The following is a 25,138-nucleotide window of genomic DNA, read 5'->3' as shown; positions in this document are numbered from 1 at the left end:
ACAGAGGAAACGCTGGACTATTAGGCGGAGCAGCAGAGCACTAAGAGTGGAGCAGATCATCTCACTAAGGGTAAGTTCATCATCAGACTGCTGTGACTTGAACATTTTAACTTTTATATAAGAATTTTCTTTTCACTGTTTAATTCAGTTTGTATTGGCAGTTTCATTCCCATCATTCAGATTAATACATTGCAGAATCTAAATATGGTAATATTTAAGATCTAAATATGATTTATGGTTTTAGACTTTTCAGCATCCATGCAAAAAATAAAAATGTGAAACCTAGAAAAAGCAATAAGCAAAATAGCTTTTATTTTTCCAAAAAAGATGTAAAAGAAACATTTATTTTATTGTTTGAGGTTGAATTTCAACTTGAATAACACATTTAATGCTAATATGAACGCTTTGTATAGCAGACGCACCTTGAAATCTTTCATTTCATTTTTTAGTTAGTGAACTCAGTTTGGAAGGAAAATACTAAACATTTAAATTCTTAGATGAAATCGTATGTGTACATCTGTGGCATAGTCTGTCCCCCAAAGACCACCCATACACCCCCACCCCCCCACCCCCCAACAGACACAAACACACTATTAATTTAAAAACCTCTAAAACCAAATAGTATCTTAAAATGGCATTTAAATAGGCTGGTAATTAGAACACTATGTGTGTGTGTGTGTGTGTGTGTGTGTGTGTGTGTGTGTGTGTGTGTGTATGTATCCTAAGGAACCTCATAAGTCTTTTCTTGGCTCATGTTTAGCATGTTTAGCATGGAAGCCACTAAACTGTACAGTGCAGAGATGCTCAATTAGAGCTCATCTGATAAAAAGGAATTTTTGAAGAGCAAAATCAGTAAAATATACTTGTCAAAAAGCATAGTTTTACCTTCTGGACAATCTTTAACTACATTAAAACATTATACATTATATCACAGCATTTTTTCCCTATACCACAGCAATTTTCCAACATACTTGTTCCAGCATTACTTGCCATAGTTTTATGATTTTATAAGTTCCTGTGATCACTTACATTATAACACCTATGAACAAACATTGCTTAATCAGATTCTGCTTTCACTCTTCTCAAGTTAATAAAATGTAGATTGTCATGTTAACAAGAATGCATACAGATATATGAAGACTTTCTCGCAACAGAACAGTTATAGGAAACAGCCATAAATCTGACTATTGGAGAATCCTTCCAAAAATGTTTCCAAGTCTCACATTTTTTATTTATTTATTTATTAATTATTAGGCACATGGTGGCTTAGTGGTTAGCACGTCCGCCTCACACCTACAGGGTCTGGGGTTCGAGAACCGCCAGGGCCATGTGTGCGGAGTTTGCATGTTCTCCCCGTGCTGCGGGGGTTTCCTCAGGGTATTTACTCTGGTTTCCTCCCCCAGTCCAAAGACATGCATGGTAGGTTGATTGGTGAGTCCAAAGTGTCCGTAGTGTATGAATGGGTATGTGAGTGTGTATGTGATTGTGCCCGCGATGGATTGGCACCCTGTCCAGGGTGTACACTGCCTTGTGCCCGATGCTTCCTGGGATAGGCTCCAGGTTTCCCCATGACCCTGAAAAGTGGATGGATGGATAGACTAAAATTATGTGGAACATCCCCCAAATAAATTCTGTATATGCTATAGAAACATATAGTATAATATAAACTGAGTGTGCTAATAAACCTGTGGTTTCAATTGCAGCCAGCACTACTGCCAGAATTGTTGCTATAGACGTTATTGTTACAGTAATGGTTATAGAAATCAAGTAACAGAATTAAGAATTCAAAAGTGCTGTGGTATGAAATATCTCTCACAGACTATGCCAAAAAATGCCTGTACCCACTCAGCTAAACATTTTCCATTGAACTCAAGTCAACAGCTGTCAGAGACCTGCTGTCAGAGAGTTTCATTATTTATATAATTATTGGTTAATACAAAAGTAGTGTGTTGACAGGAGAACAAAGGATAGTACACACTACGCACAAAATAGATTCAGCTAGGACTTTTTATTTATTTATTTATTTCATATATGACAATTCAAGTTCACTTATTCACACCCATCACATACCGTAAAAATAACCACTGGTAGGCAAACATCTTGTGAGTTAAATAAATTCTGCATGTGTATAGAAAGCTAAAAATCTAGTTTTACTCTTACCACCAAGCCCTATATTAAATGTCTCAGTTAGGGTGTATACTGAATGCCCTTGAAGAGCACATTTCACCATTTCACACAATGAAAGAGCAATGCTTCCCCTATCATGCCTCTGCTCAGGCAAGAATACTGGCATCAGGTGACTGCATTTAATGTTAGCATATGTAACCAGCCACATGGCATCATAAAAACTGACCCCAACTGAGTCAGGTGCCCTGGACCATTTTCAGCCATGAAATTCATACCAGAAAAGGAGTGCTCCTGTTCTGATGGGGGCACAGGCCAAATTTACACCTGCGTGTGTTTGACAAGCCTGGGATTACCACTTTATAAGGATAATTATATTTATTCTACAGCTCCAGAGGTGCACTTGATTAAAGCCTGAAATGGAATCTTACACAACAGCTTGTGGTTAAAAAATATGTAATAATATTATGGACCTTTTTGTTGCTTGAAAAGTCTGGATTAACTGTATACATTACGTTGTCTGAATGTTTCAAATGATTAATCAATTTAATTACTATGTTTTCACATTTTAACATGTTTTTAGCTAATCCAAATATTTATTATTACATTTGTATTACAGATTGATAAAAGCATTTATATTTGTATTACAGATTGATAAAAGTTCTATGCAACGTCTATATTTTTCATTAAGGAACATGTATCAATTTATCTTTAAGAAGGATTAAGATAAAGAAATCCTAATATGAGGAGCCATTCAGTCAATAAAAGTAAAAAATGAAAAATAAAAATATAAATATAAAATGAGAGTATGAGAATATTCATGAAAGTCTGAGAACATAAAAAGCAATCCGAAATACAGAATAATGAATGACACCAGAGAGGTATGATGGTGCCACCTTGTGTTTTGGCAGTGTCCAGATACAATAAAGCTTTAATAGTAACTCTTAACAGCATTAAGTGTTGCATAATTCCTTTAAAAAGAATTACTTTCTCACAATTTAAGTAAAATTAAGAAACTGAGCCATAATCTTTATTCATTGTGCAGCTCAAGCTTTTCATTTCACATTGCTAACAACTCATTAATTTATGTCACAATGCCATTTATTCACTAGAGCATCCCAACCGTGTGCCGTCTGATCAGAGCAGGGGTGCCTGAAAAATACTTCAAACATTTCTAAAATTCTAAAATGTGTATAAAACATTTAATATATATGATAAATCAGGCTTAACGCTGTCTAGCATTAGTGTTTGTGTAGGGTGCCACAAATTTTTGAAAATGTTCAAAGGGTGCCGTGACTGAAAAAAGATAGGGAAACACTGAACTAGAGCATGAGCTTTATTTCCATTACTACGTTTTACTCTAAAGTTTACTAAAGCTACAATAAAACTATGTTACATCCATCACATAGCTCAACTTGATAGTGTGGTTCATCATCACCGCAAAAAATGATTGAGTGACAAGTACGAATCTTGTTACAATGGAAAATTTTAGATAGGCCAGGCTTTTTTTTTTTTTTTTTGGCTGATTTAGCGCAATCAGACCCCTTATTTTTCATCTTTACAATGATACAAACATCATGTAGAGGACAGGGCCTCAAATTTAGTAGGGACGCTAGGGACATGTCCCTACCAGTATCTAGCCTACTGAATTGTCTCAAACTTAATTTAACCAGGAAAAGTCTCATTGAGATTAAGAATCTCTTTTAAAAGAGCGTCCTGGCTGTTTGTGCAGCGGCACAACTTGTGGTACACAAACGATTAACAGATCTCGTTCTCTACTACAAGTCCCGCCTCTCTCACTTGCTAATAGGATTGGCTTTGCCATTTCTTGCTAACGTGTAAGAGGCTGTAGCTACATCTGGTTGTACAAAGTGCCAGAGCTCCGTCAATTAGTTGCATATCATGCAGGCTTATTTGAGGTACGTGCGGAAGACAGTACTTGAGGAAGGCACCACCCTTATACCAACAGTTCCATTCTGTGCATGAAAATATAGGACAAATCAATCGCCTCTCATATTGATTCAGGGACAGTGCATGTTTTCAGTACGTGACAATCCTGTATTAACCGGATGAGTGGCAAGCCTAAACATTAGTTTGTGTGTGTGTGTGTGTGTGTGTGTGTGTGTGTGTGTGTGTGTGTGTGTACTTTGACTTGTTGTAAAGTGGCTCCTAATGCCCACCTTTCTTTTTTTGGCTGCCATCCTGACTCAGCATATCACCAAATTAGCCTAACTGCCAAACACACACACACACATACACACACACACACACACACACACACACACACACACACACACACACACACACACACACACACACAAGTGGACATTAAGAGCTACTTTACAACAATTCAAAGTGTAAACCACTTCAATATTTTCTCACTCTGTAATGTGTAGAGTGAACAATAATGGTAGTAATAATAATACTTAACTAATCCATAAATGTTTTTCCTCAATGTTCATATGGCATGCATCAAAGTGTTATTTTGTCTGGTCAGCTGACATAAGCAGTCTTGCTAGGTAGTATCTCAGACAGAGCAGGAAGAGAGGCAGGTGGAGAGGCAGGGTAACAGGTGAGGTCAAACAATGACACGGTCATATGTTAGTAGTGAAATTCAGTATTGTGACAATGTGCTTTTGAAATAAAAGCTTTGAATAGGCATATGTTGTTGTCTCTGCAGACTGCTTTTATGTCCCCACCAATGTCAAAATCAAATCTAAGCCCTTGGTAGAGGGAGAGTTTAGATGAAATCGACAGCAATTTAATTTATTTTACCCAGATGAGGATGGGTTCCCTTCTGAGTCGGGTTCCTCTCAAGGTTTCTTCCCCTTAAAACATCTTAGGGAGTTTTTCCTTGCCACCGTCGCCACTCAGTGGCTTGCTCAGTTGGGATAAATTCACACCTTAAATATCTGTATACCATGTTGATATTTCTATAAAGCTGCTTTGAGACAATGTCTATTGTAAAAAGTGCTATACAAATAAAATTGAATTGAATTGAATGGACAGCGAAATATTGTGTCAAATTTCGTTTTCCAGCAGAGTTTTTCAAGTATGATATCAGCGGCAAAGCGCACACAGATTGATTTCCAAACACATTCCAGCAATCGATCACCACTTTGTAGCGTGTTTAAATAGCTACAAAACAAATGGTAACAAAGGTCACTGATGTAGATATGGTTTTATTGTGATGAGAATATATACATAAGGGGGAATTCGAACCCACAACTTCTGGCACAGTAATCATACCATCTACTACTCGACCACACTTACCAATAATTAAATGGGAATATTTGGGTTATTTTATAGCTTTGTTTAGCTATTAAAATAAATTAAATGATAAAGAATGTATTTCAAACAAGTATTTGAAAACCTTTGACTTTTAGTTTACTTTTTAAAAAAAAAAATATTTTAACTTTATTTATTTATTTATTTATTTATTTAAACTATCTTCATTAAATAAACTTTTTCCTTTGAATATTGCAGAAAATATTTGTAAAATAAACCGGAATTAGCAGAAATAAACAACAACATTTTAAGCTTCCAATAAAAACAGATAATGATATTTATGATAATTAATTACAGCCATGTAAGAGAGGGAACCCACCTTATGAGGGTTTCGGTTTGGCATTCACATGCGGGAATACTTGAGTCCAAGCGCCACCTGGTGGATATTCTGGGAAGTGTAACAAATGTATTGAATTCTAAGACATTGGTCTGACTAGTCCTGAGGGTTTCTGCGGATTTCTGCGTGATAGGCTTCCTGATCCTGCATATAAAAAAGGGCATTTTTTATAGGCCACATCTGTATACTAAGTTATACTCTAAAGTCTAACGTGCTCTTTTTTTTTATAACTCGTAAGCAAGGTCTTACTGGGAGAAAATTTCAAATTCAAATAACCACCCAGAAAACCAATCCAGTAATCAACAATAAATACCGAGACCAATATTGTAATCAACACTCATGGACCAATGTATTAGGAACCTCCGCACATCTGCCCATTCATGCAAATATCTAATCTGCCTATCACGAGGCAGAAGCTCAGTGCGTAAAATCATGTAGGCACAGGTCATGAGCTTCAGGTAATGTTCAGATCAAACATCAGAATGTGGAAAAAAAGTGATGTAAGTGACTTTGACCAAGGCATGGTTGATGGTGCCAGATGAGTTGCTTGGAGCATTTCAGAAACTGTTAATGAAAGAGGGGTAAGAGAAGACCAGGAATGCTCTAGTAACTCAAACAACCACTCTCTGCATGTCTAAACACACAGTTTTACCCAGTTTTATTGTGTTCCTAATACTTTGAGTGTATCTCAAAAAGAAAAGCACGAGTTGTTTACATTTAATAATAATAAAAACAAATGATGTGAAAGTGATCTCCTGAATCTCCCAATGGCCAATCCAGGCCAGATGTTCAAATTCAATCCAATCTTATTATTAATTTATTCAAGTTAAAGCATATTATTCATTGCCTACCGTGAATTAGTTAATACCCACAGTAAGACATATAGCAAGGGTGTGTCTGGGCCCACAGAAACATCAATGTGAGTTTTAAACTTCACCATGTCAGATGAAGTCTAGGCTACAATGTCTTGATTAATATAATCATTATAGTCTAATATGAATGCCATGAGTAACAGTTCAGAAAGCTTTTGTTTTCTCTGAATACACACAGCAGTGGGACCAATTATGTTGTAGTTCATGTGGTTAACAAGTTGTAATGCTGTGCTTTAAACTAAAGAACATGATTTCAAATCCCAGGACCTTTATTCTTGATATCAGGCCACAGTTGTAAATTGTTAGCTATCTACAGTATAATTAACTGCATGACTGGAGGAGTAAATCACTTGCTGGTTAAAATTTTTTTGGTAATTTTTGGTCTGATTTAAAACAGGTTCTTAAATCTGAAATAGGAAACTCACTGGTAAGTCGTGAGTGCCCCTAAAGGTGTTTTAAAGCCGTCTATTTATTTATTACTCAAACAAGATATTAACAAGACTCCTGCCTTAATTGAATACAAACTCCAGCCAGCATGTATCAATCACTTAATAGCTGATGCAGTATCAAAGTTTCAAACACTTACACCATGCCTTTCTTGTACACTTTCAGATATCTTTTGTGATTTATCAGTTTCTCTGACTACTATTTTAAAAATGTTGCAGAAAACTTCAAAGATGACAGATCAGACATCTAAAGGCCAAGGTAAATGTATTCTATTTACAAATGGTATTTTACTAAGTATCTACCACTGTTGCGCTTTGCCACAATCCAAAAACCTGACCAACAAAATCCTACTGGTATGGTGCAGATAAAATATACCCGAAAAAACTATCTAAGGGTATATTTAGAGGTTTGGTCTTTATCACCACATAGGTTTCTCAGTGGGGCAGCTACAATCTGGATGACTGAAGCTTTTCTCACTCATTTGTAACCTTCATAAAAACTGTAATTATATCTGCATTATTGACTTACTTTGTTGTAAAATGTAAAGGACAGCTATGTTAACTCAAATAAATTCCTTTGACACTGATTAATGCAGAATTAGAATTAATGAAGGTTTAGAGCTCTCTCCTATTCTCTCAATTTTTGCACTTTAAACTTAAAAACAAAGTAAAAGCTATATAGTCTTCAAATATTTACAATACTCTTGAATGGTTAAGATAAAACTGGCAAGCCAATCGCTTTTGTTCATTTGTATTATCAGTGGGCATCAAGAAGAGGTCCAAAGTACCTGGAGTGATGATCACTCAATTTGTGGAAGAACTTCCAGAAGGAAAAGCTCATCCAGACTTTACCCGCAAACCCATCGCTTTGACCATTCAAGAAGGTATATTTCTTTAACACTTCTTTATCACTACAACACTTTACAATACTGCTCAATAACTCATAGGTAACTCCAAATTGTTATTTTATTATTACTTACTGAGTCATTACCTAGTAATTATTAGCAGTTAATAGTAGTAATGTTCTTCCAATATATTTTGGGGAAAACCACACTACATTACACATCATGTTCATGTTTCTTGTCAAACAGGTAAATTAGCTATTTTCAAGGCCATTGTCATAGGGGATCCAGAACCTACTGTCACATGGACCAGAAATAATGGCATTTTATCAGACCGACAGAAATATCAGACTAAGTTCGATCCCATTTCTCGAGAACACACAATTGAGGTAAGTATACACACACACACACACACACACACACACACACACACACACACATATATAAATATATATATATATATATATATATATATATATATATATATATATATATATATATATATATATATATATATATATATATATATATATATATATACATATATTCAGCAAAAAAATGTCCCTTTGTCAGGAGGCTGTATTTTAAAGCTAATTTTGTAAAATCCAAAAAAAGCTTTACATATCTTTATTGGAAAGGGTTTAAACAAAGTTTTTCATGCTTGTTCAATGAATCATAAACGATTATTAATGCATCTGTGGAACAGTCCTTAAGACACTAACAGTTTACAGGCAGTAGGCAATTAAGGTCACAGTTACAATAGCTTAGGACACTGAAGACACCTTTTTACTGACTCTGAAAAACACCAGAAGAAAGAAGTCCAGGGTTCCTGCTCACCTGCGTGAACATGTCATAGGCCTGCTGCAGGGAGGCACGAGGACTGCAGATGTGGCCAGAGCAATGAACTGCAATGTCTGTAATGTAAGATGCCTAAGACAGTGCTACAGGAAGACAGGAAAGACAGCTGATTGTCCTTGAGAGATGGAAAATTACATGCAACCATGTTTCCCCCAGACGTGATCGAGAACTTGCAAATGCCTTTGTGGAAGAGTGGGGTAACATCTCACAGCAAGAACTGACAAATCTGGTCCAGTCCATGAGGATGAGACGCACTGTAGTACTAAAGCAGCTGGTGAACACACCACATACTGACTGTTGCTTTTGATGATGATTTGTTTGGGGACTCATTATTCCATTTCTGTTCGTCAAATGTCTGTGAAACTTGTTAGTTTATATTCCAAAAGAGATAAGGGCAATTCTGAAGATAATCCCTGCTGGCTTTTTTGTGTTCTAGATGCCCAATGTTTCTCCAGAACAAGCTGACACTTACAAGTGTTTTGCAACGAATGAGTTTGGCAGAGCTTCTGTCACTGTTGTATTAAATGTTATTGAAGGTATGAAATCTGATATGACATCTCATGGTTACATAAATAACTAAATAATTAATTTCAAATGTGAGAAATATGCTTGCATTTCAGTGGGATACAAGAAAGACAAAGCAAAGAAAGCTGCCAGTGAGTGATAATAATAATAATAATAATAATAATAATAATAATAATAATAATAATAATAATAATAATAGTAACAACCATCACCATCATAATTATAATAATAATCATATAGTGAGTATCAGGTCGGAGAGTCATTTTCACGACTTTTTCTTCCAACAGAATTGGAACCGAATGAACTCAAATTTACACTGAAAAGAAAAAGGTCCCTTCACATTTACACTGTCATTCTAGTCATTCTAATTACTTTCTGTTCCAGTTTTTAAACTTGTTTTCTGTAATATCTACAGTAATGTGTGCCCAAAAACTGTACAAAAAAAGGAGGGAGAAATTGATCCCAAGTTCTGGGAGATTTTACTTAGTGCCAATAAGAAAGATTATGAGTGCATTTGTGCTGAATATGGAGTGACTGATTTCCGGTGGATGCTGAAGAAACTAAATGAAATAAAAAGAGAAAGAGAAGAGCAGCAAGCTGAGGTATTTCAGAGATCTTTCAGATAATGAGTTCGATTCAGTTTGAAAATTGTTCTATGTTGTAATGAAGGATCTTTGCTGTCCTCCTCTGTCCAGTTTGTGAAAAGCATTTCCAACCTGAAGCACATTGAAGTGAAATCCAATGGCACAGCATTATTTGAAGTTGATTTGGACCTTGTAGACCCAAGTAGTAGGATATTCATTTACAAGGTAAGATGACTGAGAAGTACTACCCATCTTAACTGATACAGTTGTGGTTGGAAGTTTACACACACTCATCATAGATAAGAATGTCATGGCAATATTGGGCTTTCAATAATTTCTTTGAAATTTTCTTTTTCGGGGACTGAATGATTGTACAACATGCATATTTAATTTTAAAAAAACTGGTTCGCAAGTTTTAATTCATTTGGGGTTTTCTGTAATCAACACAGGACCAAAAATATACATACAAGCACATAGATTATTAATTCAATGGTACTGAAAGTTCCAAAATGTCCTTTAATTTGCCAAGACCAAGGCCTTTTAATTTCCTGTTAGTGATCATGACTGACTAAAGATGGCAGCGGTGCCATCTGTGCCAACATGAAAAGGGTTTGTTTGACAGCAGTCATTGGATTGACCAACACAGTACTATGGGAAAGACCAAGGATCACAGTGCAGATCTGAAAAAGAGGATGGTGGATTTACAAATGTGAGGAATGTCTCTTGGAGCCATTTCTAAAAAAAATAGCAGATTCCAAGATCATCAGTTCAAACAATTGTACATAAGTACAAGTTATTGGGAAGTGTAGCCACTTTGCCAAGGTCTGAAAGAACACCCAAAATGTCATCCTCAGCTGAGAGGAAATTGGTTTGGTCAGGTAAAACCCAGGAACCACCAAGGCACAGGCCTGCCATGAACTGGAAGCTGTTGAAACAGCAGTGTCACAGTCAAGTGAGGTTTACATCGCCATGGACTGAAAGGCTGCCGTCCAAGAAAGGAGTCCCTGCTTCAAAATCGGCACCTTCAAGCCCATGTAAAGTTTGCAGCTGACCATGTGAACAAAGAAAAAGCCTTCTTGAGGAAAGTTTTATGGTCAGATGAGACAAAGATTGAGTTGTTTGGCCACAATGACCAGAGGTATGTTTGGAGAAGTAAAGAACACTGTACCAACTGTTAAGCATGGTGGTGGTAGCATTATGCTCTGGGGTTGTTTTGCTGCCAGTGGAACTGGTGCATTGCAAAAAGTGGATGGAGGACTACCATAGAATTATTCCGCATATTCTAAAACCATTAGCCAGACGGTTGAAACTTGGACACAATTGGGTGTTCCAGCAGGACAATGACCCCAAACACACATCAAAGCTGGTTGTGGAATGGATAAAGAAGGCTAACAATTAAGCTTTTGGAATGGCCTTCCCAAAGTCCTGATCTCAACCCTATCGAAAATTTGTGGACTGTGCTTAAAAGTCGAGTCAGGGCCAGGAAACCAACAAATGTCATTGAACTTTACCAATTCTGCCAAGAGGAGTGGTCAAATACCCAACCAGAATTCTGCCAGAAGCTGGTTGATGGCTACCAAAAGCGTTTGCTCGAGGTGAAACTTGCTAATGGACATTCAACTAAATATTAGGTGTGCTCTATGTATCATTTTGACCTTGTGTTGACTACAGAAAACCCCAAATAAAAATAAAACTTGTGAATCAAATTCTTGTTTTTGTTTTTTTTACATTAAAGATGTATGTTGTACAATCATTCTGCCCCAGAAAAAGAACAGTTCAAAGAAATTATTGAAAGCCTAATATTTCCATGACATTCACGTTCATGATGAATGTATGTAAACTTCTGACCGAAGCTGTACATTCATCATGAATATAAAGTGGCATGCACTGAGGCATTTTTCTTTGAAACTTTGATTCATTGCCTAGGATGGAGAAATGATTGAGTACTCCAAAGACATTGAGATGAAACACAGCCTAAAACAAGTGGGCAGGAAGTATATGTTTACTATTAGGGACCTCCTCCCTGATGATGCTGGCTTTTATCAGTTAGATGTTGAGAATGTGACCATGTTCTCCACTGACCTTAAGAGTAAGTAAAATATTTACAGTAAATAAGCTCTATGTGATGTTCATCATAGATGATTATCCTACTAATATATTTCTCTTAGTTCCAAAGGTGGAATTCCTTGTAAAGATTCAGGAGGTTATAGCTATGGAGAGAGAAGATGCAGTGTTTGAGTGTGTTCTATCTAATCCCTTCTCAAAAATTCTATGGGTGGGGAAAAATGTCCCTCTGGAACAGGGAGAAAAATATGACATAACAGTTTCAGAAGACAAGCTGATTCACCGACTGGTGGTTAAAGACTGCATGCTGGTGGATAAAGGCATATATGCTGCTGTGGCAGGTATCAAGTCCTGTAATGCCTGGCTGGTAGTGGAGGGTAAGATCATGCTCCCTTGTGTAGGTGATAGATAAAGATAAAAAAAAACAACAACATGATAATAGAGATACTAATCGTCTATATCTATTTTCCATGTTACCTGTCATTTCTGTTTCATGATCAAGCTGATAATGATCCAAACCTCCATGGCAAAAAGAAAGCGCGAAAAACAACGCAGGCAGGAGGATCAGGCCTTAATCTGACAGAAATTGCAGCAGAGCAGCGAAACAAGCTGCAGAAAGACAAAGCAGCGATGATATCAGCCACCAAAACAGCTATTCCAGAGAAAGCAGCAGCAGCTTCTACAGACAGCAACACTTCTGCATCTGCATCAGGATCTGGCACTGGTTCTTTGTCTGATGGTAGTTCTGCTTTTGAGTCTAGTGCTGGTTCTGTACCTGCTTTTGGACTTGGTGCTAGCCCTGACATTGGAAGGACAGGTAAAGATGGACTGCATTATATCTTTAGTCATAATAAGAAATAATTATCTATAATAGTTTCATTTCTACCTACATATTATGATTAGAGGTATAAATATCCTTGTAAAATATTTTTGTAAAATAAAATAATACTGTGCAAGTTACAGTGTGCAAAATAATAATAATGAGAATTTCTAACGTGTCACTTCTTAAGAAAGGGAGTTACTGCTGTGAAACCTGTCTAATGTTACAACCCATGAACTGCTAACTGTAAAAATAAATAAATAAAATAAAATAAAATAAAATTCCAAAAGCTTTTTTAATGAATAAAGGCATTGAAATTGAATAGATGTCCACATGTAATTATACAATTAGGCATACATTTAAAATGCTGTTTTTCATGCCCATGTAAGATGAACAGTGCAAAGTAAAGTCTCTGATTAATGAAAAAAGCACAAAATGATACAGAAACAGGGTAGCTTGTCATTTTTTATATATGTTATTTATGTTTGTTATTTATTTGGGGATTTTTTTAGCCACTGGGTGGCACTCTAAGAATGCTCTAGACTAGGGATGTAACCAATTATGAAAACATTATTTTGACTGAACAGATAAGGTGTTTTAAACAGATACAAACAAACAGAAAGGATCACAGGTTGATCTAGTTCACCGTCATCTAATTGAGTATATATGTTTGGATTGCACATTCAGCCACAAAAGCATTAGTGAGGTCAGGTGCAGAGTCCACATTCCAGTTTACTGAACTCGTGAAAGTTAAATTTAATGCTACAGCATAAAAAGACATTCTAGACAATTGTGTGCTTCCAGCATTGTGGCAACAATCTGGGGAAGACACACATATGGATGTGATGGTCAGGTGTCCACATACATTTGGCCATATAGTGTACATAACTAGCATTACCAAATGAAAACTTCTGTTTTGTTAAAATCATAAGTAAGGTTTTTTGAAGCTACTTGTCTGTCACAAAGTAAACTGAATATGAAATCATTAGTACCAGTACCCGGTAGATTTGTCAATTTCGTGTGAGATTATTAAGATTATTACTATTTCTTATAATGATCAACATTCATTGCAAACTCAGCCTCCAGTAAAGGAAGCTATCAAAATGGACAGTGTTGCAACATAATTAATCAACATTACTTATTTAACAAACATGTAATATGACTGACAAAATGTAATAATATTATTATAATTTATGCCTAATATTTAACACTAATATTTAACTGCCTATTGTTTTCCAAGACCAAATTTTGCACATAGTCTATGAAATATTTTTTTTTTTTTTTAAAAAGGAATCAAGTGTAAGAAATTAACAAAACTTCTTAACTGTATTCACAATATAATCTTTTCTGTAAGTATGTTGAGTTAAACACAGGACCAAAGTGTAAAATTCAACATGTACATGAAAATCGTTGTACAAAATGCTTGTGTATTAACAAAAATTGTCAAGACAGAATGCATTTGTCAAAACACGTGCAGGAAATAATGCAGTTATTTGGGTGCAATAACTTTGTGATTTGGTATTCATTATACACTCAAATTGGTGCTCTAGAAAAAAATAATGTTTGTGACCATTAGGTAAATAGCCAACAATTCCATCTGTGCTTTTGTTAGATGATCAAGCTTGCCTGTCCAGCCAACTGTCAGAAGATAGAGGCCATGGCAAGCCACCAGAATTTGTCACTAGACTTAACACTGATAGAACTAATGGAGTTTGTTCCAATGATGCAGAAAAGGTAAGGCACTCTTATATAGTCAACTCCAGAATTATCTGCATCCAATATATACAAGTAATATTTTCAGCAGGATGTAATATATTTTTATGTTATCACAATATTTTAATGCAAAAAAAGTTTTCTTTAGTAAAGCATTGATTTCAAAAAAGTAAACACTCCCCAAAAATTATTTGATGAAATCTACATGCATGTAACCACATATTTATACCCAGTACATAAGGTTAGACAAGTTAGATATATTTTTGTCAAGAATTGTGTATTAATTTTGCCTAATGTTTTTTAGAGAAAATATTATTTAAAAAAGTTATTGTGACTGATTTTTGCTGTAGCATCGGATGTAAGACATTTCTTCAATTTTTGCCTATTTCCTTGAAGGGTGCCAATAATTCTGCCGCTTGCTGTAAACGTTTTTGTACATTTTCAATCTTATTCTTATAATCTTATTTACAATCTTCTGAAATATGTTTGTTTTTGTCCCCCCCCCATATTAGCTTCCTTTTGAAGGGATTATTTGTAAAGATGCAGGCACTCCTAAACTGACTAACCAAAATTGCAAGGACACACACTCAGACAGCCAAGCCACAATTATAGCTGGAGGTATCCAAGTCTAGTCATTAAGTTCTTCTTTCTAACTTAAGAAAAGCTGCGGCATCTTGATTATCTTATATAACGTGTACATATAATATATTTCATATTACCTTAAAAAATAAAAAATAACAAGCTAGGATCTGAGCTGGTATTTTCGATGAATGTTTCAGATGCTCCCGAATTCGACCGTGATGAATTGCACAAGTTCTCCAAACCTGTGGTGGTTAAAGTAGGCCAAAATGCAACCTTTAAGATGATGTTCCCCCCACAAGACTCTCTAGAGATCAAATGGTTTAAGGAAGGTTCTGAGCTGATGGATGGTGGTGGAGTGAAAGTGGTAAAGGAACCAAACCACAGTCGTCTTCAAATTAAAGACTGTCTGCACTCAGATGCTGGAGAAATTAAGATCCAGCTTAAAAACCTTTCTGGAACTGCTGAGGCCTTATCCAGGCTGATTGTGCTTGGTAAGGCAAATTTACACAATAAATATAATATTATTTTATTTATTATTTATTCTATGGAATATTTAAGAATGGTAGTAATATGTGTTCTTTCAATAGGCAAGCCCAGCCCACCAAAAGGCCCAGTTGAAGTATTAGAATGCACACCTTCTGTAATCGAACTCAAATGGAATCCACCAAGTAATGATGGTGGCTCTCCAGTGAAAAATTACATAATTGAGAGGCAGCAAACAGGCCAAAGTATGTGGAAGAAATTAGGGGAAGTCTCAGCTGATCGACTTACTTTTAGGGACAGAAATGTTTCCCATGGCAAGAGATATATCTACCGCATTTATGCAGAGAACTCTGAGGGTATCGGAAACTCACTGGAGACAGATAACATCATGGCTGGCACTTTAGGTAAGAGACTGAAGGGTCAAGATACATTTAAAACAGAGTTTATGGCTGTAAAGCATTGTGGACATGCCAGGTATCCATAGTAGAAAGCAATAATCTAATCTAATACATGGGGAAAAAACATGAGTAAACAAATAACAATGTAATACCTGCTACTGTTTTGCAGTATTCCCTGACCCTCCAGCTCCTCCTAAAATTGTCAGTGCTTTCAAGAATTGCATTAATCTAGAGTGGGCTCCTCCAGAGAAGGATGGAGGAACCAAAATCCTGGGCTACCACCTGGAGAAACGGAAGAAAGACACAAACCAGTGGGTGGCTTTGAACTCCATTAATGAACCCATTGAAGGTATATAGCAGTTTTATCTTTGATATTTTATCTATGACAGATAACTTCATATCACTTCAGATTGCTTCAGATCACTCAATCATTTTGTGTATTCATTGATTTGAGGACACCCACACATTCTTTAACTGAGGTAATCAATGAATTTGATATGAATGAAAATAGTCAAACATTTCTGGCCTTTTACAGCATTGAAATATTCTGTGAAGAATCTGCCTGAAGGATCAGAGTATGAGTTTAGAGTGTCAGCCATTAACACATCCGGAGCTGGAGAACCCAGTCACCCCTCTTTGATGGCGTGTGCTAAAAATCCCAACAGTAAGTGGTGTGCACATTAGGCAATAACATAAAAGTCGATTACTAATTTTAAAGTTTTATAAATATTTTTAATATAATAATAATAATAATAATAATAATAATAATAATAATAATAATAATAATAATAATAATATATTATATGTCTTTCTGTTGAATGCTGATTTTCAGTGAAACCCCAGTTCAAGGACACTGAAAATTTCTTGGTTGTGAGAGCAGGAAACACTGTCAGAATTGTAGTAAATTATCAGGTAAGTTTATGAGTTTATAGATTACCTCTGCTCTTGTTCAGTAATTTATTTCTGCATATAACTGCTTAATACTTTTCCAAGGCATCCCCACTGCCAGAAATCAGCTGGTCAAAGAATAATGAACCTGTGTCTCCATGGTTCAAAATTGTCAACGCTGATGGCATGTCAGTACTCACCATACCCAGCTCTAAGCGCTCAGACTCAGGCGTGTACACCATCACGGCTAAAAACTCTAGTGGGAAGACCAGTTTTGACATAACGGTCAAAGTAACAGGTAACATTAGCCTCTACTACACTCTTTGTTCCAAGCTGCAATGGTCCAATTTGACTAATAATTCAATCTTGTATACAGCTGTTATGTCATAATAACTGATTTTGCATGGTGAATGGGATATTCAGATCATGTGAAGAGCATTTCATAAACCAATGAAGAGTATGCAGCTAATTTATTCTGACTCTATACATGATTCTAATCATTATAACTGAAGGTCAAAAGGTTCCCGGTCAGTCTTCCTGATATCACAGCATTCTTTTGTTGCCAGATGAACCCAAGAAACCAGGCCCAGTGACATTGGAGCAGCAGGTCGATGGTAAAGTGATAATCACGTGGGCTCCATCACCAGACCAGGAACTGGATGATCGCCTATACTACATGGTAGTGGAACATGACACCAACACTTTAATATGGCGCACAATAGCTAATCAGCTCTTCTGTACAACCTGCACTGCCAGTGTCCAGTCTGGACATGAGTATCATTTCAGAATCTATGCTAAAAATGACATGGGACTGTCCGAGCCTTCAGAATCACCAACATGGGGTGTTCACAGCATAAAAGGTAAGAAGATTCTATTCAGAACATGTGTGTGCACCTGAGAACTAATAATTAAAATTACTATTATTAATTGAAAATTACTAATCATTATTTTCACAGCATTATTTTTTATGTCTTAAAAAAGTTAATTTTTTTTATTGTTAGAGTTGTCAGAGATTCAAGCATATACTGTATAAATGTCTCACATTTTAAATCAATCATACTAATGTTAAACTTTTTCAATTAATAATCAAAATACCAGTATGGTAATACTACTAACAACAGGCCATATTTATCAATCAAGGTTGTGTGTAAACATTTACGTGAACCAAAGCGAATTAAGAATTTGTGCCAGATTTATAAAAGTTTCTGAAACAATGTTTTTCCTCATGTTCCCATTCATATGTTGATCACATGTAAGTGAAAAGCATGTTCCCAACATAGCTATTTTGCACATAGTGACACCCACAAAACTCCATAAAAAGTAAAGTGCAACAGAGGGATGGAAACATGAAATGACTACTAAATAGTGAAGGGAAAGGCAGAATGACAGAAGTTAAAGTTATCTTGACTCACTGCTATGTCAATAATAAAATATTTAGCAGTATAACAGCAACTGAAAAGGTCAAAATCTCAAGAAAAATTATCGACAAAGTTAATTAGGTGAAACTTAGATGATATGACAAGAAAATGGTATGAGATCAAAATGGAAGGGATAAAGATCTACACTTTACCCAGGTGATCATGGACACCAGGTACAATACACAGAAAACTGACATTGTTTAATTTTTCAAGTGTCACAGTTGACATGCTGGATTATAGATGGAACTGATTTATAAGCCAGCTTTCACAGTTAAATATCTATTCAATCTTTGTTCTCTAGCTTCATTATTCACAACTCTGCCAGCCAGGGTCACTTCTGAGAGGCCCCCCTCCATTTTGGTTCCTCTGAAAGTCCACACTCCACCAAAGGGCTACCAGTGCTACATGACGTGTGCTGTTCGAGGTTGCCCCACACCCCATGTTTCTTGGTATCTGAATGGCATCTGCATCAACTCTAATAAACATTATTACATCACCAATGTTCATGGTGTGTGCTCCATGTACATCCTTAGAGTGGAGCTCAAAGATGCTGGTGAATATAAATTGGTTGCAGTCAACTCACTTGGACAAGCAGAGTGCTCCAGCAAACTTATAGTTAAAGGTATTATTATTATTATTATTATTATTAGTAGTAGTAGTATTAGTATTCGGAGATTCAGCAGAAGTACTAATGTTCATGTTTTTGTGTCTTTCAGATTGAACTGTGGCATTTTAATCTGGGGGAACTTCGGTGTGTTAATAGTGGGATTATACACTGTAGATCACTTATACTAATATTATATTATAATATTATAATATTTTATACTTACACTGTAGATCACTTACACTTATACTATATATATATATGAATATATGTATATCTGTGTATATATATATATATATATATATATATATAATTTTAAATTTTTTTTAAGTATCTACAGTGTATAACTGTAAGTATCTACAGTTAATAACTAGCCTACACTTATGCATGTAACAAAAGAGGATTTTCTGCACATATCTTACAGAATACTGATAATGTGCTTCTTGTTGTCAAAAACGACTCACTACAGTGTCTACAGTGACTACAGTTTGGAAGCTATATAAAGCTGTTTGTCCACTCCAGTGTTGTGTTTCTTTAACCTTACTACATGTAAGGCAATCATTGGCATGAAAAGATGGGTTACATTTATATATAGGATTCACCATAGTAAAATCCCCTCCATACAGATGTGTGCATTGTGTCGAACCTTTCAAACAAATAACTTTAATTCTGAGCTTTGAAAATGTTGCAGTCTCATGACTGTTTTTCCTATAATAACTGAAATGCTAAAAATTTTTCAGACTAATATTGACTAATATTAATTAAAACCTGAATGTTAGTGCCACATGAGACAGATAGACTGCATGAGGTTTACTACCAGGATATGAGGCGGCTGATATTTCATGACACACCCAGAAGTGTCTATGGGACACTAAGTGAAATATGGCTGTCAGATGAAGTTTCACATTACATGTTTACCCACACCGTGTCTCTTGGAGTTCAGCTCTTGTGTGTGGAGATATAGTGATTTATTATAAGGGGGCTATCAGGGCCTTTTCATGCAATGAAACAGAACAGAACAAATAAAGATTAACTTACACACTACACACTGAGTTGCCAGTGTCTAAAGTATACCTAAAAAATATGCTCAAATCTCTTTCATTATACAGTGGATAACTTCAGATAGACATTATAGGCTTAAAGCTAAAACTCTACTGAAATCATGAATGACCCTGATGCTTATACTGAAGATCTTTCCAACACACTTAGCACTGCTTGACACTATAGTATACAATTGTAGAAGAGTAATGATTTCTTTTTACAGTATCTGGAGCCCCCCAGAAGAGGATGGGGTCCTTTTTGATTCTGGTTCGTCTCACAGTTTCTTCCCTATTGCCATCTCAGTGAGTTTTTCCTTGCCAGTGTATGTTAGACAGATAGATAATACACAAAGAATAGTCTAGATATGTTATTGTTTGGATTTCACTAGGTGTCCCAGCCCAAATTAAAAAGAAAAAAACAATGTTAAAATACACCGTTATTCCTCATCTATCACATTTTATAGTTGGCATCACAAACTGAAGCAGGTAGCATTGTTCAAGCTGATGCTAAAACCAGACAACCTTTGGATGGGTATCCATTATATTCAAGAAAATATCACTGCTACAATGGTCACTGAGTCCAATGGTGGTGAGCTTTACACCATTCTAGCCAACATGTGGCTAGGTACATGGTATTTTTAGGTAATTTCCTGATACAAATAATTGGTATATATTTTCGTAGATGTTAATTTTGCTTTGCATCAAATTCATTTTGGTGATTTGAAAAAGATTTGCAAGCCTCCAAAGAATGGTCCAAGAGGGTGAGCATTTGCACTCTTCTTTCAGGAAAAAAAATCCATCCATCCATCCATTTTCTATACCACTTATCCTAAAGGGTCGAGGGGAACCTGGAGCCTATCCCAGGTTGCATAGTGAACAAGGTTTGTGCCTTGGGGTACACCCTGGATGAGGTGCCAATTCATCGCAGGGCACAATCACATACACACACCCATTCATACACAATCGACACTATGGACCTGCCAGTCATCCTACCACACATCTCTTTGGACATGGAGTACCCGGAATAAACATGCAAACTCTGCACACACATGGCTGTGGCGGGTATCGAACATGAGATGAACGTGCTAACCACTAAGCCACAGTGTACCCAATAAATAAATAAATAAATAAATAAATAAATAAATAAATAAAGGAATTTTACTATTACAGTTCACATTTCTGACTGCATGTGTCTGTCCACCAAAGAGTAAACATGTCACGTGCTATCATGTTTTTCGCTGGGTACCATGGGATCCCAGTTGCGATGCATATCTAGCACTATAAAGGAAATCAAGAGAGGAGTTGAGAAGGCCTAGAATGTCATAAGGCATTTTTACCCAGGGAAAAAGTACAAGTATGATGCAATGCAGCATATACAAAGCATAAATAGCCTTTCATGGCAGTGCATCAATAATGAGAGAACATATTACAGAGCACAAATATTACAACTTCTCTTCAAATTAGGTTATAAGGCACCAGAGTCAGTCAGACAGTAGACCTGCAGCAATATCTGTGTAATGTTACAGCAACATTAATTCCTGCAATGAGACCACCCTTTAAAACAGAGCATGAATATTCTGTACTTTCAGTTCAGTTTCCCCTCTAATCCAAACATTTGAACAGGAAAACGTATAGTGTAGCTCCAAAAAAGTAAATGGAAGACAGTCCCTTATAGACTGAGGTAGTGTTTTCACAATTTTCAGGTGCTAAGAAAATAAAAGACCTGCTTCCTATAGTGGACACCTTCCTCTAAACTTGATGTGCAGTCTTATAGCGCCTGGGGGTACATACATGGGTTCACATACAGGGTTAGAGGAACTCAGAAAAAAAGCTTTACGTGTTGTGAGCAGTATGTAGTAGGTAAAAATCCTGCTGCTAGTACCAATGAACAATTCACTAAAAGTGTCATTAAAATAACAACTTTTGACAACCAGCAAATACTGTACATCCCAAAGAGGTGTGAGTGACTCCCTCAAAGAGAGCAGGAGCAATAGGTTCAACATTTCTCATCTGCAACAAAGTATGTTATCTGCACTAATTATGAATACTATTAAGGTCCATTGTCTGGGGGAGGTGCAACATCAGGACATATTACAAACTTTTGTAACTATTTTGCAAATCTTTTCTGGATGAGCAAAAATACTGCAGTTTCACCAGAAGTAAGATGACTGAAGAACCAGGAGACCAAGAGCCTGGGTACAAACAAAGATTTTATACTACTGTGTACATACCCAAGGCTAATAAGAGAAAAACAGAAGAGAAAACATAATCAAGGACAGAAACATCTTGGACATAATCAAGGACAGAAACATCTTGACTCAAAAACAGAACAAATAAGACACATATGCATCATGAGTAAGCAAAAATCGCATTGAATATATCTTAAATGATTGAATCATAAATCTTTCATCAAATAATCATGGAAAAACATCTCACACAACTTTGATATACAACGTTCATGAGTCCTGAAGGAAACCACCATGGTCCATATAAGGTAGTATTGCAGTATGTGGAGGATCACCACCTGGGTTTACATATAAGATAAGGTGTTGAAATAGTTTTTTGTAGTTTACTTCTATCTAGATATTATTTTAAAACCATTGTAGTCATTGGCATTTTTCAATATATAAGAGAGAAATGTGTCTTCTTTCAGTATGGCTGAAAAGAAGACTGAGAAGTTATTGCTGTTTTGTTGTCCCAATAAATTTTTTTGCATAGGCCTTTGTGTAAGCTTTGGCTTTGTCACACAGTGGCGTTTTAATCTAAATGAGTAGATACTTTTTGTCTTAGTATCAGTCCTACCACACATCTCCAGTGTCAGCAAGCATCCCATAACACCACATTATGGCCATGTAAGTTAAGCGGCTAATAGTTACATGTCAAGTGTGCATTTTTATTGCACAGTCCAAAATATCCTCTTAATAAATATCAGCCCAAATGTCAATTAATCATCTTCTGCCGCACCATAATTTTGTAAATATAATATGCAATATCAGTCACCCAAAATTCCATTCAAAACATGATTTTAAACACACACTCATAGGCCACTTTAATAAGAACACGTGTACACCTGCTTAGCCATGCAATTAGCCAGTCAGTCAAAAATCCCAGGAGTTCAGCGGTGCTGAAATATTCAAACCAGCCTGAACCAACAACTATACCACTGTCAAAGTCACTGAGATCACATTTTACCCATTGTGATGTTTCATGTGAACATTAACTGAAGCAGTTGACTTGTGTCTGCATTAATTTATGTATTTCACTGTTGCCACATGATTTGGATAATTACATGAATGAGCTGGTGTTCCTATGAAATAATGATAGCATTTTAAATAGCACACATGTGACATGGACTTTATTATTGTTGTTGTTGTTTCAAGTGCAGGTAAAGGAATCCTGAAAGTTGTGGGTGCTTCAGCGCCTTCAGCACCCTCACTTCCAGTGTCCTTGGACAGGTGAGTGTACACTACATGGCCAAAAGTGTATGGACACCTAGTTAGTTAGTCTAGAGCTAGTTAGTCCCCTCTTTGCTTCTATAACAGTCTCCACTCTTCTGGAAAGGCTTTCTATTAGATTGTGGAGTGTGGCTATGAGGATTTGTACCCATTCAGCTACAAGAGCATTAGTGAGGTCAGGCATTGATGTCAAGGAAGGAGGCCTTGCATGCAGTAGTGTTCCATTTCATCCCGAAGGTGTTCAGTGGGGATGAGGTCAAGGCTCTTTGCAGGCCACTTCCGCTCCAACCTTGACAATCCATGTCTTTATGCACTACATTTTGTGCACAGGGACATTGTCATGTTGGAACAGGTTTTGGGCACCAAAGTTAGTTCCAGGGAAATGTTACAGTTAAAGCATACAAAGACATTCTACACATTTGTGTGCTTCCAACTTTGTGGCAACAGCGTACTGTAGGTAGACCCACATATGGATGCAAAGGTCAGGTGTCCACATATTTTTGACCATACACAACATAGTATATTAGCAATTATCCTTATCATTGCAGAAATCTACAGGCTATAAGCTAAAGAGCTTAGAAGTGTGTTCTCTAGGTGGTAGGTATTAAAATCTGCATATGTCCTTACCTGATTATAGTGCTGTGAAAATTATCCTGTTCATCTCCTCATGCACTGAGGAGACCATTTCAGAATGATCTCAATTTATTCTACTTCTGGGGGTCTGTATAACATTTAACATGAACACCAGAATACGCATACCATCCAATATTTCCATTTTAAATCATGTATAAGCATTTTTGCCCATTTTTTTCATGAATTACTCAAAATAAAACACATGTACTGTATGTGTATAGCTATTAGGGATAATGAACATACTGACACTGAACTGAACAATTTAGAACTATGCATTTTACTAAAGAGTCTAGAATAGATTACGAGTGTGAGCAGTTTCATTATTTATACTGCAGCTGGCTGGAGTAGTCAAATGTCAAATAAACATCAGACATGATACTTTACTCCACTGCCCAGTACTTCTTGTGATAATTATATTTTTGTTTGCCCTGCCATGCTGAAAGGGGGTTTTCACAAATAGGGCACAGAGGATGCTGAGGTTTTAAGAGAAAGCTGTCAGGGTAACACCTGTTGATGTGAAATACAACCCTGTTACAGGAGAAATGCCAAAACAGCCCATTAGCATTACTTTACAAAGTAAGATTTGATATAATTTCAACATTCAACATTTATATGCAGATTCCAGTTATTGCTTTTATGTGTTTTATATCACACACTCCCTGTGTGTAAGTGGAAAAATCCTCACACCTAAAGGTGTTGTTTCAGATCCTTTAGTTGTCTAACAAACATGGACCACAATCGATCATATTACATGACGTTACTATGCTGTAAATGGGACATCTTATCCAGTGCAATTGGAATCACAACAGTCAGAAATTGGATACAGTGTGTGAATACATGACACAGAGATGAGGTTATAGACCTCATAATACTAACAGTAAAGACCTGTGGAGCTTTTTATTGAGTTTAGTCTCAATGGCTTCCAACGGCTAAGCAGATATACATGTGTTCTTATTAAAGTGTCCTATGAGTGTATGTTTAAAATCATGTTTTGAATGGAATTTTGGGCTACTGATATTACATATTATATTTGCAAAATTATGGCCCTGCAGAAGATGATTGACATTTGGGCTGATATTTATTAAGAGGATATTTTGGACTGTGCAATAAAAACGCACACTTGACACGTAACTACTAGACGCTTAACTGAGATGGCCATAATGT

The 25,138-nt window shown here is 36.2% G+C and overlaps 1 protein-coding gene across 2 annotated transcripts; it reads left to right on the top strand.

Moving 5' to 3' along the window:
- Nucleotides 1-19,834, top strand: igfn1.4 (immunoglobulin like and fibronectin type III domain containing 1, tandem duplicate 4). Of its 2 annotated transcripts, XM_047158596.2 has the most exons (23): nucleotides 1-70; nucleotides 7,287-7,326; nucleotides 7,829-7,951; nucleotides 8,159-8,298; nucleotides 9,204-9,303; nucleotides 9,388-9,423; nucleotides 9,580-9,622; nucleotides 9,708-9,894; nucleotides 9,988-10,101; nucleotides 11,803-11,965; nucleotides 12,045-12,317; nucleotides 12,443-12,757; nucleotides 14,373-14,494; nucleotides 14,986-15,091; nucleotides 15,253-15,546; nucleotides 15,643-15,942; nucleotides 16,106-16,285; nucleotides 16,472-16,600; nucleotides 16,769-16,848; nucleotides 16,930-17,122; nucleotides 17,391-17,684; nucleotides 18,544-18,864; nucleotides 18,959-19,834. In XM_047158596.2, the coding sequence occupies exons 2-23, from the start codon at nucleotides 7,299-7,301 to the stop codon at nucleotides 18,961-18,963; spliced, it is 3,546 nt and encodes a 1,181-aa protein (XP_047014552.2). In that variant the 5' UTR covers nucleotides 1-70; nucleotides 7,287-7,298; the 3' UTR covers nucleotides 18,964-19,834. The 2 variants fall into 2 exon arrangements, with proteins under 2 accessions (XP_047014552.2, XP_053539765.1); XM_053683790.1 differs by lacking the exon at nucleotides 1-70 and having other exon boundaries at nucleotides 7,278-7,326.
- The last annotated feature ends 5,304 nt before the right edge of the window (nucleotides 19,835-25,138 follow it).

The sequence above is a fragment of the Ictalurus punctatus genome, chromosome 11, assembly GCF_001660625.3.
Source record: "Ictalurus punctatus breed USDA103 chromosome 11, Coco_2.0, whole genome shotgun sequence".
Lineage (NCBI taxonomy): Eukaryota > Metazoa > Chordata > Actinopteri > Siluriformes > Ictaluridae > Ictalurus > Ictalurus punctatus.
This window is presented reverse-complemented; position numbering and strand designations above follow the sequence as displayed.

Bases quoted from the DNA above. Each gene is read 5' to 3' on its own strand.
- igfn1.4 (XM_053683790.1), top strand. From the start codon at position 7,278: ATGTTGCAGAAAACTTCAAAGATGACAGATCAGACATCTAAAGGCCAA. The intron at 9,424-9,579 runs GTGAGTGATAAT...TTCTTCCAACAG, and splicing joins CAAAGCAAAGAAAGCTGCCA to AATTGGAACCGAATGAACTC. The intron at 11,966-12,044 runs GTAAGTAAAATA...TATTTCTCTTAG, and splicing joins GTTCTCCACTGACCTTAAGA to TTCCAAAGGTGGAATTCCTT.